The sequence below is a fragment of the Notolepis coatsorum genome, assembly GCF_963971535.1.
Source record: "Notolepis coatsorum genome assembly, chromosome: 3".
Lineage (NCBI taxonomy): Eukaryota > Metazoa > Chordata > Actinopteri > Aulopiformes > Paralepididae > Notolepis > Notolepis coatsorum.
Genome location: NC_140167.1, coordinates 121,921,859 through 121,935,744, shown reverse-complemented (window position 1 = coordinate 121,935,744; position 13,886 = coordinate 121,921,859). Strand labels below are relative to the sequence as shown.

Genomic DNA, 13,886 nt, shown 5'->3' with positions numbered 1-13,886 from the left:
GAGCGAGAACCAAATGACGATTCGGACAATAAGAAGAGATTTAAAGACGATAAAGGGCGAGAATGTCTCCTTCACTATCGCAGCAAGCGGGCAGCCAGAGCGACGGTATAGGATTACAAATGCTTTCACCAGCCAAGAAATAGGACTATCACAGTGCACCTACCCCATCCCACAGCTGATGGACAAATACGTGCACCTGCGTCAACTACCTATCCCGCTCATAGACGGCGCCACCCCGACCCTGCTGATAGGCTCCGACCATGCAGACCTCATCGTCCCGATAGACCGGGTCCATACCGGAACCCGAGGCTGTCCTGCAGCAGTCGAGACCCGCCTAGGGTGGACACTACAAGGCCCCCTCGCTAAATCTCTCCACCGAACAGCAGCCACTAGCTGCCTCCACTCCAGAGCGACAGAAGAAGACACCGGCCTCTCCCCCGTACAGCAGAGGCTATTGACATTAAGCGAGAGGCCCGTGAGAGAACCGTGGGTACCAGAGGGAGTTCGGAACTCCACCCCCCTCAGCTGCGCTTCAGACGTAGCTGACCTCGAACCCAGCACCCCAAGCGACTCCTTGACGGGGCGGCCGGGACCGGCCCCTCCTCACACGGGGTACAGAGCGAACAAGAGAAACAGACGGAGGAGGAGAAAGCACAGCCAAGCCCAGATCAAAGCAGTCTCAGGCCCGCTTCCTCCTAAGCCCCCCTTCATCCCGTCCAGTCGTCATGACCATAGACCAGTCACTACCCCGAGCTGCGTGGCCGGCCGGCCGCGTAAGCAAAGTGACCACTGGTGCCGACGGAAAGGTCAGAGTGGCAGAAGTGCTCGGCCAAGGGCGGATCTACAACCGACCCGTGGCGAGGCTGATAGAGTCGCCAAGGCTCCCCGACTCGCCTAATGACGACCATGACCCCTGACTTTGTGAACTGCCCGACCCCTCACAGACATTGAGTAGTGGACAGTGCGGTTAATCTGTCTCTGCTTAGCTAATTAGGTGGGACTAATTAGGGGGCGGCTGTTACAAAGGGTCAGATTAAACCGAATATATATATTTATTGCCTGAGATCCCATGTATAGTATTTGTATATCGTTTGATATCCCTTGTATATTCCTTTGTACAATATATACGGAATATCCCTTTACCTGGTAGCAGGACAGACCATAATATTCGTTCTCCTATTGGAAGCGATCCCCCGGCGCCACTGCCTTACCCCCTCGAGCTGACTTCAAAGGTACCGACGAGATATGTCTGTACATGCCCAGCTTCTGCCCATGAATACGGCTACTGAAATACGAATGGTACTATTTGTTCACAGCGCATATATATATGGCGCAAGTAAAGTAGAACTTTCTCTTAGTCTCTTAGTCCTTCAGTCTCGTTCAGTTCCAGTTATCCAAGCAACGTCTCACCCACTACGCAACGTGGGCAGAGCAGGGCTCGCATTGCCCCAAGATAGAGTCTCGTGTTATCCTAATACATTTGTTCAATGTATCGTTCGCTATTTATTAGTAAAGCCTTCATTACGAGTCAAAGACCACGTGGAGTGAGTAATTGTGCGTCTACATAGAGCACTTATTGCCCGTGCTAATAGTATAGTAACGTCAAGTTCAACCGTGCACTACCGCACCGGAGGATACTTACACCGGACCAGCAGCACCACCGAGGATTTACACCCCGCCAGCAGTGCCACTTTTCCGGCAAGGATTATTATTCTTCATTCTTCACCAAGCTGCTGGAAGCAGAGAACCGTCTACACCCACTGCTGTGGGATCCACGTGCCCGTGGGGACATCACTCAAGCCCGTCTCTGTCGTGCCAGAGACTCCACGGCTTTCACCTGCACGGCGCGCATCCTGGGACCAGGCTGCTTTTCCCCGCTGACCCAGGGGTGATATCGCCTCCTTGAACATTGACATTCATAGAGCATTGCCCCCCCCCCCTGCTGGCTTACAACCGGTAGTACACCCCTATCCCAGAGTACCAGAGATAATTCTTAATATTCACTATTGATTTGCCTGCACATTCTATTTGCCTTATAAGCGCATTCAAAGTACTGTAATCTAATACCCCCCTTTGATGTAATAAATATTGTAAACGAGTATTTTGTGTGGAAAACCGTGTTATTGTGGAAGTGTTCTAATCTAATATACTTGTGTACAGTATTGGCCAGTAGTACATAGACGGTAGTGATTTAATGATATCAGTACTTGATTAATACAGTCAGGGAATTGTACCCCTCAGTTACAGTGTGCCTTAATTTTATTTAAACAAAACATGAAAGTATATAGGCTACTGTAGGCTTACTGAACAGGTATTGAATAATTAATTGACAGAAGCATCATACGTTTCATGTCAAGGTAAATATATTGTTTCACGTTTATCACGGCTTTTTTGGAGGCGCGCTGCTGTGTATACATGTCCATTCTATATACCGTGAACGTTAGGTTATGACTATAACCAAGTTCTGTTAGTTAGGGGCGACGCTTGGCATCACCTTCTGCACTATCTCGCGTACGTGCACGCGTACTGAATAAATTCCACAAATGTACCTCTAATACCAGTATTAGTCTGACCACACCCCTCATCAGCTTACCTTCATAAGCAGGTGTGTGGTCACCTGCTCTCCTCCTTCCCAAGCTTTCACCACAAGGTGAGGTCAAGGGCTGCAGCGGCCGTCTGATGCCAAGCGTCGCCCCTAACTAACAGAACTTGGTTATAGTCATAACCTAACGTTCTGTATCGTTAAGGGGCTCAGCTTGGCATCACCTTCTGCACAAGGGAGGCCAAGCGGAGCCGCTGGCTGACAAATACACCCCGCTGACAGCCCCCCACAACCATCAGAACAGGGAGGGCCGAGCCCCCCCGACCCCCCCTAATGGCGGGTAGCCCCCCTATTAGGGGCTTCACGGGAAGGCGACGGACCCGACCGTGCGAAGAGGCACTCAAGCAACTCAACGCACAGGGTGAGCAGACCGTGGCTTGACCCCACGACTACACACACGCACAACCCGCATGCCACCCGGGAACGAACGGAGGAACAACCTCGTTACTGCCCCCAGAATCACGGGGTCAAGAGCAAACCCAACCCCGTGGCAAGGCCGTAGCAGCGGAGCACGAAGGAAGACCCAGATCCACCAAAGGACCGGGCTCCCTGGAATGGGGGCCCGGAGAAGTCCATGATGCCAGCATCAAGACCCCACCAGGGGGGCACCTAGTGACCCCGCCCCCCACATCGCCAGCGTATCCGGACAAGGGGCCCCTCAGCCGAGCGGGCCCTGTCCTCCCCAACAGCACACCGCCTGGAACACAAGCCCTGCAACAGGCAGACAGCACGGTTAACACACAAGAGGTAACCAACGGAAGCAGGCAGCGCACCGGGGAAAGACCAGGCAACAGGCTGTCAACCCAAGCCTGGAAAAACTGCGGACGAGGCAGGCGCCAGAAAGGACAGCTGAACAGCCGCCCCGGCGGAAGGGGCGTATGCTGGCGTTGTCGCATAACCAAGCTTTCAAACAGCACGTCAGAAGTGGGATCCGTAGACCACTCGACCCCTGACAGCTGCCCACCTAAAAGCCCATACGATCGGCAGACGTCATGAACGTGCAGGGGCACCCTCAACCGGAGAACCGGGAGTTGACACTGCAGCAACACACCAGAGAACCAACCACCCAGGCATCACCCCATGCAATGGTTGGTCCCATAACCCCTCAGGAAAGAACCCCGAAACACACCTGCGGCACCGCCGCAGCCCGCGTTCCGGTTCCCAACAGGGCTATCCCGGGCCTACGGGTCAACGAGCATCACCCCGGACCGGGCCCGGTGATACGGGGAGCACAGGATCCCAAAGGAGGTCAACCCCACCCAACAGGCTCCTCAGCGCCAAAACGCAAGAGAAGAGCGTAATATGGAAGACCAGCCCCAGCACCCCGCACTCGGTATTTCCAGGAGGTCACCCAACCAAGTACCAACCAAGACCAACCCGTACAGCGGCCGAGATCCGACGAGATCGGACGCGTACAGGTCGGCACGGCCGTAAGCCATTACGACAGTGCAGAATACAACGCACCCAACAAGGGTCCCATAACGCTGAACCCTGTGACACCCGGATCGACCTAGCATTTTTCCCCCTGAAAAAACCCCAAGTCCCTCAGGGTACCAGAACAGCAGATCTGCATCCCCAGCGGACAACGGGTGCACTGATCTGGACCAGCGCGACCAGAACCAGTCCCGTGCCCTAATCACGCCGACCTGCCAACCCCAGGAGAAGGGGCAGATATGCGCGTTTGATCCCAACATAAAAAAGAAGGCGCCACCCAGACGTGTCGGTATGAACCGCGTCCGGCGGCCCACCCCTAGGGCGTGAGACCCTTCCCCATATGTCCAGACCCATTCCGTCATCATCCCCTGACATGAACGGGAACCCATCGACAACACACAGGATGTCGGAAGAGGAAAAAAAACCCATCCCAATTGCTCCATAAAAACGCTGTTTTACCAAAGCAAGCCAGGCGCGCCAGTCAGCAACGGCCCAAGCACATCCTGAGCCAGCACTATGTGTGCGTTCTGACATACCCACATCAACAATAGGCCGTTTAGACCACCATATTGAATCCCCAAGACGCCCAGGGAACGACAAGACGCCCCAAGATTCATATATACACAACCCCACCATATGATTTGTATGAAGAAACACACAGTTTGTTCGGCCAAACACAGTCCCCCTTATATCGGGGAACTTTTTTTATTAATTAAAAAAGTGTAAGGCACAAAATCACAGAGGGGCCGGGAAGGGTGTAGAGGAGGGGACACAAAGGGGAAAAAGTCACTCCTAACGGCGTCTGCCACCTCGCGCCGCTCGAGTCTTGCCACCCCGAGGAGCCCCGGAGGGACGATAGGTTACAGTCTGCTGGACACGACGTTCCCTACCGTCTCCTCCGGTCTGGGATGGGCCGGCGGTGGCCGAAGCGCCGTTTCGTCCCCTGGCCCTCTTGGCAGGGCCAGCAGCGGCGGTGGAGGTAGTGGTAGCGGCGACGGAGACAGCTCGACGTCGCGGAAGCCTTCTGCCCCCACCGGCAAGGACGGGAGGCGGAAAATGGGGTTGAAGGACGGATCTCTCCTCTGCCATTTCTCTGCATGTTGAGGTCATCAATTGCAGGGCCTTCCCGAACAGGCCAGCGTCGGAGAGGGCGGCCGTCAGAAGAGGGGCTCTCTTCTTCTCTGGCACACGGGCCTGCTCCAGCCAAAGGTGACGCTGGCCCAGGGTGGCCAGGGCACGCACTTTCCCCATGGCTATGGCCAGCACCTGGGAAAGGTGCAGAACAGCTCCCGCAGCCTGGGTGATCTGATCGCATTTTACCTCGTTCAGATCCGTGCCGCCCGTCATTATCCCCGATACAAATCTAGCCAGGTGGGCGATGTTAGACGCCGCAGCCAGCGACTGTGTACCAGCGATGAATGACTGGTCACCCCAATAAGCCAATCGCCTAGCCGACTTCCCCTGGAGGACCGGCTTGCATAGGGGTTCCCACACCATATCCGGACAGAAGAGCGCGGCCATCGGATTGTCAAGCCGAGGTACGCCCTCCCCCATACCTTTGACTAACCCCGACACCCGCGTAACTGGTACGTAGGCGGGAGTTAGTCCCATGATGTTGGACACCGCCTGACCCTGACGAACATAGGCCCCCATCGATGGGAAAAATGGGTAGACAACGTCCACCCCTCTCACTGGGGGACGCTGCCAGGGATGGCCTATGAGGTCATCAGGGACAGGTGCAGGCAATGGCAGCGGCAGCGGCACACCGTTTGCGGTGGCGGCTACCGCCATGAGCTCGGGAAACAAGGCCCGCAGTTCCCCCTGCGAACCCTCCTCCACCGACCCCGCATCCCTCGCATACAGCAGGCTGCGACTGGTTAAGGAGCCACAATCCGATGCGGCTGACAGTAGGGCATCCTGCTGATGAGGCCAAGGTGGTTCCTCGACATCCTCGAACAAGGCGCCCCATGGAGCCATTTCTCCCCCCTCCGGGGTCTCCGGAGGAGGGATACTCTCCTCCACGGGACCATCATAGAAGAACCCGTCCGCCTCCTCCATGAAGTCTTCAGTTTCCATCAGAAATCCAGAGTCGGACGCGTCCTCGCTGGTCTCCAGCAATTCCCCAAACCCAGGCCGTTCGCGTCTGCACGCCACCATCTTGCGACGCGAGCGAGCAGACGCAAAAAGTTTTCGTCGCAAATCCTCCGGCTCCAAGACAATCCCCCGTTCATCAACGGCCGATTCCCCAGAACCAGAGGAACCAGAGTCGAGATCAGGCCATCGCCGGAGCGACGGCACCGAACCCTTGGCTCGTCGGTGAGGAAAACTATCCACCGGCAGTCTCCCGGGCTGGGTCGGCAACCACGAGAGTGGCAACAGCCCAGCACCAGAACGCACGACGGAGGCGGGAATGGAGAACCGGTGGTGAAGAGTAGGTCTAGCGGGTCTACTCTCCGCGGAATACATTATGACCCAAACCTTTTCTTATACAACAAGTGAGAGAAGAAAAGGTTAAGCACAATGTAAAGCAGTCACAACTCTTTTCAACTAACAACACGTCAAGTGGGGTACTACCGAGGCACTTTCCTTGTGGTGAAAGCGAGAAGGAGGAGAGCAGGTGACCACACACCTGCTTATGAAGGTAAGCTGATGAGGGGTGTGGTCAGACTAATACTGGTATTAGAGGTACATTTGTGGAATTTATTCAGTACGCGTGCACGTACGCGAGATAGTGCAGAAGGTGATGCCAAGCTGAGCCCCTTAACGATACAGAACTTTCATTTATTTGATCTTGCTCCGAGAGACGGACCCTTCTGAGAGATTGAGATAATACATTCATTTATTTGTATGCTGGTGTAGGTATGTTGATATTTATTTTGTTTAAATAAATGACTATAGCCTACTAGTTATGTCTCCCGTTGTATTGGTTTGCCCTCTTGTGGACATAATGCACAACAATAGATATTCCAAGGGTTGGCACTAGGGATGTTCGATATTGGCTTTTTTACCGATACACCGATATTGTCCAACTCTTAATTTCCGATACCGATATCAACCGATACATGCAGGGTCCCTTAATTTCAGGTAATTAACATTACATATCTCTTGTCATGGAATTAACACAACATTATGCATACTTTTGACAATAAATAAAATCAGAATTAGTTCTTACTTGCTTGCCTGGGTAGATAAATGTTAAAAAAATATTGAAAACCGATACCGATATTTTCCGATATCACATTTTAATGCCAATATCGGTAGGCCGATAATATCGGACATCCATAGTTGGCACCCATGTGTTTTTTAAGAAGGAGTATTCGAATTAGGGCAGGGTATCGCCACTGATTTCCCAAAATGATTCGATTCTGATTCACAAGGTCCCGATTAGATTAGATTTCTGATCAATCCGATTCAATGGTTCAAGGAACCCTCTAAAAATATCAATGTTTACATTAAGAATTTACTCTCAAGCTGTTGCATGAATGTACCTTTTATTGGAACATTGGCTTTTGCATATGTCACGTCTTGGTGATGTCTCAGTATGTGGTTTCGTAGATTTGTTGTATTTCCAGTCATTATCTATATGATTATATCCGTCACTATAGCCAATGGAAATGCTAGAAATAGTCATGTGGGCTGGGAGAACCAATGGACAATTCCTATCCCGAGGCCAAACTTAATTGCCGACCCGCAGACACAGTGGGGCAATGCACGCAATGGCCAGGAAAGGAATTGCCATAACAACTAAAATGGGGGATGAAAAATTGAATATATACACACACTTTTATTTTAAGATCGATCTCTTGGGATTATTAATCGATAATTCAAATGAAGATAGATTTTACTCTGTCCTAATTCCAATGTCATTTTTGGCCAATTTTGACAGCCCTAGTAGAAAGTTATGTGAGGAAGAGGCAGAAATCTCACCTTTATCGCATGTGCTGCTCTGCTTCTCCTGGGCAAAGTTGAGCCTGTTCTGCTCCACAGCCGTGCTGTTGGACTCTGGGCTACTGCTGCGCGACGGGCTGCTGACCTCATTCTGGTAGGCCAGGTCCAGATGCTGCTGGGCCAGTTTCAGGTGTCGCCGAAGCCTCTCCAGCTCCCGCGACGAGGCCTCATCCCCAAACGACTCTCGGCCGAAGTCTGCGAGGTTGTCCCTGAAGGCCATTTTCCCCGACGGGTCCTTCTTCAGAGCCGTGTGGTAGCCCGGGGGGGCAGAGGGCTGGCCGCAGAGGGAAGGCCTCTGGCTGGTCAGGGCCGAGTGGCGGGGGGTAGGGGGCCGCGACCGCGGGGTGCAGAAGCAGTCGCGGATTCCGCTGTAGCCGAGGTGGAGGATCTCCAGGAAGGTGAAGAACAGACACAGGGCGCTGACGCCATACATGATGAGCAGGAAGATGGTCTTCTCAGTGGGGCGGGAGACAAAGCAGTCCACCGTGTGCGGGCAGGGCGACCGGGTGCATACGTACGACGGAGCCACCTCCAGGCCATACAGCACATACTGGCCGAACATTAAGGCCGCCTCGAAGGTGGCACGTGACAGGAGCTGGAACACGTACACCTTCATGAGGCCGTCGCGCTTGATGCGCCGCCGGCCGTCATGCTTCTTGCTGGGCTTGTCCGACTTCTCCTCCTTCTTCTCCGGCTCGATCTCCTCCAGGATCATTGGGTCCTCCTCACCGTTGTCCTCCGCCTCCTCGTAGTCGCGGTTGGTGCCCCGGCTGACCATGGGCATCTTCTTGCGTGGCCGGTACTCTGAGTCATCCATGCGGGCAATCTTGTGCATGGCGAATCCCAGGTACATGATGGTGGGGGTGGTGATCATAATCACCTGGAACACCCAGAAGCCGATGTGGGAGAGTGGGGCGAAGGCGTCGTAGCACACGTTCTCGCAACCGGGCTGCTGCGTGTTGCAGACAAATTTACTCTGTTCATCGTAGTAGATGGACTCTCCCCCGACGGCCGTCAGCACGATGCGGAAGACGATGAGGAGGGTGAGCCAAACCTTACCGACAAAGGTGGAGTGGTTGGAGATCTCGTCCAGCAGATGGGTCAGGAAGCTCCAACTCATTGTACTTCTGAGGGGAAGGAAGGCCGCTCAGATCTGCATGGAAAGAGAATGTTAATGCATGGTCATAAGCTTGTAGCCTGAAAAAAGGTTTTAAATATTTTAAATCTACTTGATAATGGACCGTACAGTTGCTAAAAATAAAAGCAGTGCATTGTACAAAGGTAGATTTGTCAGTGGTGGAAATTCATCCACACTTTTCTTACAACTACAGTCAGGTCCATAAAGACAAAATGTTCGCAATTTTGGCTCTGTACACCACCGCCATAATGGACTTGAAATGAAACAATCAAAATGTGCTTTAAGTGCAGAATTTCATAAATGTTAGGGTATTTACAAAATCAGGTGAACAGTGTATGAATTACAATTTCTACATGCAAACTCCCGTTTTTAAAAAAGGAACCAATTGGACAAACTAACAATCCATAAATAAAATGGACCAGACTAATGTGAAATGTGATAAACATAATTGCAGTATGCTTGACACAACCAGGTTTAAAATGCTACTAGACACATGAGGGCGAAGGAGGTTCTGATACATTTTGGTAATTACAACACATATCCATTATCCACTAGGTGGAGACAAGGCTCTAGTCCCAGACAATCCACCACGCCCCCCCCCCCCCCCCCCCCACGTCACACTGAAGCTGTTCCACATCTGTAGACAGCATGCTCAGGCAAGGAGGACCTCTAGTTGGACTTTAATAGCTGCCAACGCTTAGAGCATGCACGCAGCCACGCGAGGAATGTTATCAAACAGCTGTAAAATCTAATCCTGTTCTTACACGACTGAGGAGGGGTTTACAGCTCATCTATAATAGAAACACATGTATGTGGATCTGTTGTCACATAATAATATATAATAATATAATAATAATTGTTAGACTAGAAGTCTTTATTTGTCATGCAGTTTAACACACACACACGCGAGATGGGCGACCCACAGGAACACACACACACACACATGCACTGAGTCGCCGATGAAATGTCTCTCTGCACTTTTCCCATCCCGTTGTCCTTCCCCCCATGGGCAGCCGGGAGCAGATAGGGCGGCAACATGAGCCGCGCCCCGGCGGGGACCAATCCAAGTGCTCCTGTCCGTCTTCGTCAAGGACGCCACAGCGTTAGCGATCTGTTGTGCATGTTTTTCCATTGGGTTTATCTTATCAGGGGGGAAACCCTTGCGAGCACGGGGAGAACATGCAAACTCCACACAGAAAGGCCTGGGAGATACCCCACCTGAGTACCTGGCATCATGGAAACCTGGTCCCCAAGCGGGAATCGAACTCTGGACCTTCTTGCTATGAGGCGACAGTGTTAACCACTACACCACCGTGCCGCGCGGAGGCCAGCCGTGTATAGGTGTAACAGACTGACAGCCAATGAAATGGGGTGCATTTGTCACGCTGTCCAAGGAGCTGAACTGCTCTCGTGCAGCCGTGTTCGAATCCCGTTCGGGGCAAAAGCCTGTCATACATTATCAAAGATAAACAGCTATGTTGAATCAATAAACATGAATATCACTAAATAAACATGAATATTGCACAGATTTAGATTATAATAGTAAAGCTATTATAATAGTTCAATGGTTGTGATGGCAAAGTTCGTGTCAGGTTCCTTACTGTATATTTGCATATCGTATGTCACAAATGTAACAGTACTATATACCTGTATGTCATGTATGTCCTTGTCATAAATGTCATGTATGTCATAAATGTCACTATGAATTGAAAATGGGGGACCCTGATGTAAACAAGACAAATGTCTTTCTCTGCTCTGCATCCTTAAACATTTTGTGTATTGAGCCGTACTGTATTGTACCCATTCTGCAATCTGTTAAATAAAGTTTTCATTCATTAATTCTGTCCCCGTCTCTCCTTGTTGCACATATTTAGATTATCATTAGATTGTAGCGGCAGAGGTTTTTGTCAACTTAAATCATGTTTCTTAATTTATGCACAGGAGGACTGTGTGTGGATGACCACAGGCCTGTGGTCCCCAACACCTCTGGGGTCAAACACCATCTCCTCAGTCTTCTTAACATTTAAAACCAGACAGTTATTGTCGCACCAGTTTACAAACCACTGGATTTCCAAATAATAGTCAGCTAGGTCACTGTCATTCTTAATTAGAGCTAAAATGGCAGCGTCATCAGGAAATGTTCATATCATATCTGGTGAATTACCTAGCTCATGGAAGTCGGCCATGGTTCTCCCCTTGTTAAAGGGCGGAGACCCCTCTGACCTAAATAATTATCGCCCTATTTCCAGATTGTCTGTAATGGCCAAAGTCTTTGAATCGCTTGTAAACAAACTGAAAGAGTTTCTAGCTGACCATAATATTCTTAACAAGTCTCAGTCAGGCTTCAGATCCATAGTACTTCAGCGACTATGCTAGTCTCAAATGACATAATTGAAGCACTAGACAAGAAAAAACACTGTGCAGCATTGTTTGTTGATCTGTCTAAAGCGTTTGACTCTGTGGATCACGCATTACTGCAGAGGCTTGGCTGCATATAGGTCTTGGTAAAACGGCTTTGAGCTGGTTTAAAAACTATCTATCTGAAAGAACTGTGTCTCAGTAATAATAATAATAATAACTTTATTTGTATAGCACCTTTCATACAGGGGATTGCAGTTCAAAGTGCTTTACATCAGTAAGAAATAAAACATAAAATCAGTGTAAAACAAGCAGCAAGAGCAAAGCATAAAGTGGGATAAAATAATGCAGATATATTAATCAATTCATATCAGAACCTCACGTTCCAATATGCTTCTGTAATCTGTTACAAAACATGATACGGTTATAGTATGCACCCAGCAGATAGTGGGGCGTAAAGATAAAAGTAGAAATAAGTCAAATGAGCAGACATATAAAATCACAGTTTTTCACATTAGGATCTAACATCCTTTAGGGCCACCTTGTTTATGGTTTGATTCAGTTTTAGTAGAATGTAAAATACATGAATGATGAAATGAGCACATAAAGTGCAGACATACTATAAAATCCTCTGATATATAAAATAAAGGAGAATAAAGACATCCCTCCAGGCCTCCAACTCCCTCTGAAAAAACTCTGTCTCAACAAAGTCCTGGAATGGCATCCTGGGATTGGTGAGTCCTTCTGCTGCATAGGTCTGGAAGACCTTAGTGGAGCAGTAGAAGTACAGTATCTCACCGCTCCAGTCTGATAAAAAAAAAAGTGGATGGTGGAGCCATCTCTGAGGAACCGGGACTTTGGCTGACCACAGGCGAGGCAGTTGTGTGTCCTCTTGTCTTGGGGAGCCGCTGTTGTTGTTGCTGCTGCTGCTGCTTCTCCAGCATCTCACTGAATGAATGAATGAAAACTTTATTTAACAGATTGCAGAATGGGTACAATACAGTACGGCTCAATACACACAATTGTTAAGGGGATGCAGACCAGAGAAAGACGTTTGTCTTGTTTACATCAGGGTCCCCTATTTTCAATTCATAGTGACATTTATGACACACACAACATACATGACATCATGACATTTATGACATAGGGACATACATGACATACAGGTATATAGTACTGTTACATTTGTGACATATACAATATGCAAATATACAGTACTGTTACCCATAGATCCTAACTATTATAATAGTTCAATGGTTGTGATGGCAAAGTTTGCGTCAGGTTCCTTACTGTATATTTGCATATCGTATGTCACGTAACAGTACTATTGTTTCTGGCTTAAAGGCCAACCTTCATGTTGTATTTTTGTTCAATAAACAATGTGGACTAAACCTTCAACAATACACAGAAGGTTAACCCTTTCACTGCCACACGACAGCCGGTTAACCCTGTAAACCTTCTAGTCCCAAAACATTCTGTGACTAATTCAGTGCAGATTGTAATGTATTGTCATCATGCAGCACAAGTACAGTACAACTAAAAGAGGTTTGGCATCCAACCAGAGTGACTATGTAGCAGTAACGTGAAATAGTAATATACACTCTACAGGTGGTTAAACTGGGTATAACATATATAAATTAGTACTATGAGTACTACATGTATGTACAGAGTTGTAGTATTAATATGTACAGTGATACAGGTATAAAGACACTATGGTATAAGTCATACTGGCCAGCAGTGTAACTAGTAAGAGTAGGTAAGAGATATGTACAGATTTAGATATAGTATTAATATATACAGTGATACAGGTATAAAGACACTATGGTAGTAAGTCATACTGGCCAGCAGTGTAACTAGTAAGAGTAGGTAAGAGATATGTACAGATATAGATATAGTATTAATATGTACAGTGATACAGGTATAAAGACACTATGGTAGTAAGTCATACTGGCCAGCAGTGTAACTAGTAAGAGTAGGTAAGAGATATGTACAGATATAGATATAGTATTAATATGTACAGTGATACAGGTATAAAGACACTATGGTAGTAAGTCATTCTGACCAGCAGTGTAACTAGTAAGAGTAGGTAAGAGATATACAGATTTAGATATAGTATTAATATGTACAGTGATACAGGTATAAAGACACTATGGTAGTAAGTCATTCTGACCAGCAGTGTAACTAGTAAGAGTAGGTAAGAGATATACAGATTTAGATATAGTATTAATATGTACAGTGATACAGGTATAAAGACACTATGGTAGTAAGTCATTCTGACCAGCAGTGTAACTAGTAAGAGTAGGTAAGAGATATGTACAGATATATATATAATTATATACCAATGATGTAAACTACCCATAATTGATCAGTAGGGTTTAACCTGGAGGTTGGGCTTTAAACATCTAG

At 48.8% G+C, this 13,886-nt stretch overlaps 1 protein-coding gene and 1 pseudogene across 2 annotated transcripts in view; one reads left to right on the top strand and one right to left on the bottom strand.

The window, feature by feature from the left end:
• Positions 1-13,886, top strand: part of LOC311225985 (lactase/phlorizin hydrolase-like) — a 98,221-nt pseudogene that overhangs the window by 40,391 nt on the left and 43,944 nt on the right. The window lies entirely within an intron of this gene.
• On the bottom strand, positions 7,878-9,104 carry LOC311225074 (gap junction gamma-1 protein-like; the record flags this gene model as incomplete). Its single annotated transcript, XM_084310282.1, has 1 exon — positions 7,878-9,104. One exon carries the CDS (start codon positions 9,102-9,104, stop codon positions 7,878-7,880), a length of 1,227 nt encoding a protein of 408 aa, XP_084166408.1.